At 38.1% G+C, this 2,354-nt stretch overlaps 1 protein-coding gene across 1 annotated transcript in view; it reads left to right on the top strand.

The window, feature by feature from the left end:
* LOC107703442 (glutamate receptor 4-like) overlaps window positions 1-2,354 on the top strand; it is a 101,231-nt gene that overhangs the window by 68,043 nt on the left and 30,834 nt on the right. The window contains exon 4 of the mRNA XM_016506066.1: window positions 2,022-2,176. Within this exon, the coding sequence (XP_016361552.1) occupies window positions 2,022-2,176 (155 nt within the window). The remainder of the gene's footprint in view (window positions 1-2,021; window positions 2,177-2,354) is intronic.

Here is a 2,354-nt window from a genome sequence, read left to right as displayed (position 1 = left end):
ATGTCTCTCACACACACACACACACACACACACACACACACACACACACACACACAGGGCTGCTTCCCCCTGCTGGGCTGGATGGGAGATGAGGGGGGAAGTGAGGATGCTGGCAGCTCTAATGCTGATTCTGGTTGGTTCCTGCACATACATGGATATTCACATATGCTCATGACACCCCAAGATACTGATTTATCAGCTATTAATCAGAGCTGGATTCTCCACTGGGGGGGTTGAATTATTAGAAGCAGAGGCTGTGATTTGAAATAGATGGCAGATGAATTTTAGCGCTGAGTTAGTGGTCGATACTGCAGGCGTCTGCAGATATTGAGAATGTAGAGCAGGTTTAGTGTGTGCGGTTGGGCACATTTGCTTGTGAATGTGGATGTATTCAGCCTACTTGACTGATTGCTGTTTGTTTAATACACTGGCATGCTAAAATGTCCATATCAGCCATAATGTACAGAGCTTTGATATGTTAATTCATGGCTATTTATGTTACACGTATCCTGAGAGCATCAGGGCATTGGTAAACACTGTGGTTGCTCAACCAGCATTTAAAGTATAATGTTTCTGTAGCTCGACTAGTATGAGCATGATGCTAGAAACACCAAGGTTGTGGATTTGATTTTCACACATGCCGATAAAACACATACCTTGAAATGTAATGGATAAAAGCGTCTGTCAATTGCATAAATGACATGTGTCTTTTGACAATGACAATGCATTTTTAACACGTCTTATTGCTTGCCTGTAATATATGGGTTAATGACATTCCACTCATTTATTTGTCTTTTTATCTGTTTATCTGTCAATTTCTTTAAAGTTGCATTAAAAAAAATGTTTTTAATTTCTCAGTTTAAAGTCATTTTCTGTTATAATAAATGTATTATAATATTACAATATTTATTATAATAAATGTGTGCATGTGAATTTTTACGTATATATTTATCATGCATAAATGTATTTCTCATGCACATTTTTTATCATTGATCTTTACAAAACTCAGTTAAATGTCTGAAATAATGTTTCATTATATTTAAAAAATACCTACTGTCTTCTCTACTACCATGAAAGATATATTTATAAAACGTTTTTGGAAAATGATTAATTGTCATCATTTACTCATAGAACAAAGTAAGTCATACAAGTTTGGAACAACATGATGGTTTGTAATGACAGAATATTGATTATTTAATGAATTATGTCTTTCAGATTGAGTGCATCTGTTGCATGTATACAGGGTTTAAGGAAATACGTTCATTTTTACTGATTTATATTTATACGTATTTTATTAATTTCCTGATTGAGCAAAAGGGTTTCCAGATCAAGCACAGGTTAATCCATTAAATAGTGGAGCTGAGAGAGCTGCGTTGCCAAATTCTGATTGTGACCATAAGGGTCCGTTTTACAGGGACATCTGCTCATCCTGGAGTCAAGTGGGCCTCAGAGGCTCCAAGTGCCTATTTCAAACAGCTAGATTAACATATCCAACACCAGCCCTGTCTGATTAGTACAAGCAGCACTGAGGCCAGTAGCTAGAATCACAAACAATGCAGCTTTCAGGAAGCCTCAATCACACCTTGGAGAAGGTGACAAAAAGCAGCTCTTTCTGTCTTCCAATTTAACCGACACGTGTATCGCTGCATGATGATGGCTTCTATTTTAAGGATGGAGGAGATTAGGTTCATGCAACCAAAGAGATGTGATGTATTTGTCCATTTCTCTGTGTACTGTTGAGGCTTCTGAGTCTGTAAGCTTTGTGGGGATTGAGGCCTAAAATGAGTCCGCATGGAAGGACAGGAGGTTCGTATCAGCACCCTATGATCTGCGCAACGTGATCGCTCACAGGCCTGCAGTTGCAGATGAGAGAGTACCACACTAGTGCAGGAATGACTGACTGACGATGCCACAAATCACATTCTTTCTGAATAAATGAGAGCTGTGGCTCAGTGGTTCAAGTCTTCTTTGGTTTGATACACACGCTGATCAAATGCCTCGCTGTCTCTTTTTTGTTGTAGGGTATTCGATACTGCAGGCTATCATGGAAAAGGCAGGCCAGAACAGTTGGCAGGTCAGCGCCATATGTGTCGAGAACTTTAATGATGCCAGTTACCGGCAGCTTCTCGAAGACCTAGACCGCAGACAGGAAAAGACGTTTGTCATAGACCTGGAGGCAGAGTGTAAACAAAAACTTTTATTTTGGATGCAATTAATCGCAATTAATTGTTTGACAGCACTATATACAGTATATATATATGAATGATAATTTTAATTGTTTTAATTTAATTGGTTATTGGGTTTTTTTGTGGTGGAAAAATGTATTTTCAAAAAAAAAAAAAAAAAAAAATCCT

The sequence above is a fragment of the Sinocyclocheilus anshuiensis genome, unplaced genomic scaffold (genome assembly GCF_001515605.1).
Source record: "Sinocyclocheilus anshuiensis isolate Anshui unplaced genomic scaffold, SAMN03320099.WGS_v1.1 scaffold330, whole genome shotgun sequence".
Classification (NCBI taxonomy): Eukaryota; Metazoa; Chordata; class Actinopteri; order Cypriniformes; family Cyprinidae; genus Sinocyclocheilus; species Sinocyclocheilus anshuiensis.
The sequence above is the reverse complement of the archived record's forward strand: the minus strand, read 5'-3'. Positions and strand labels throughout refer to the sequence as shown.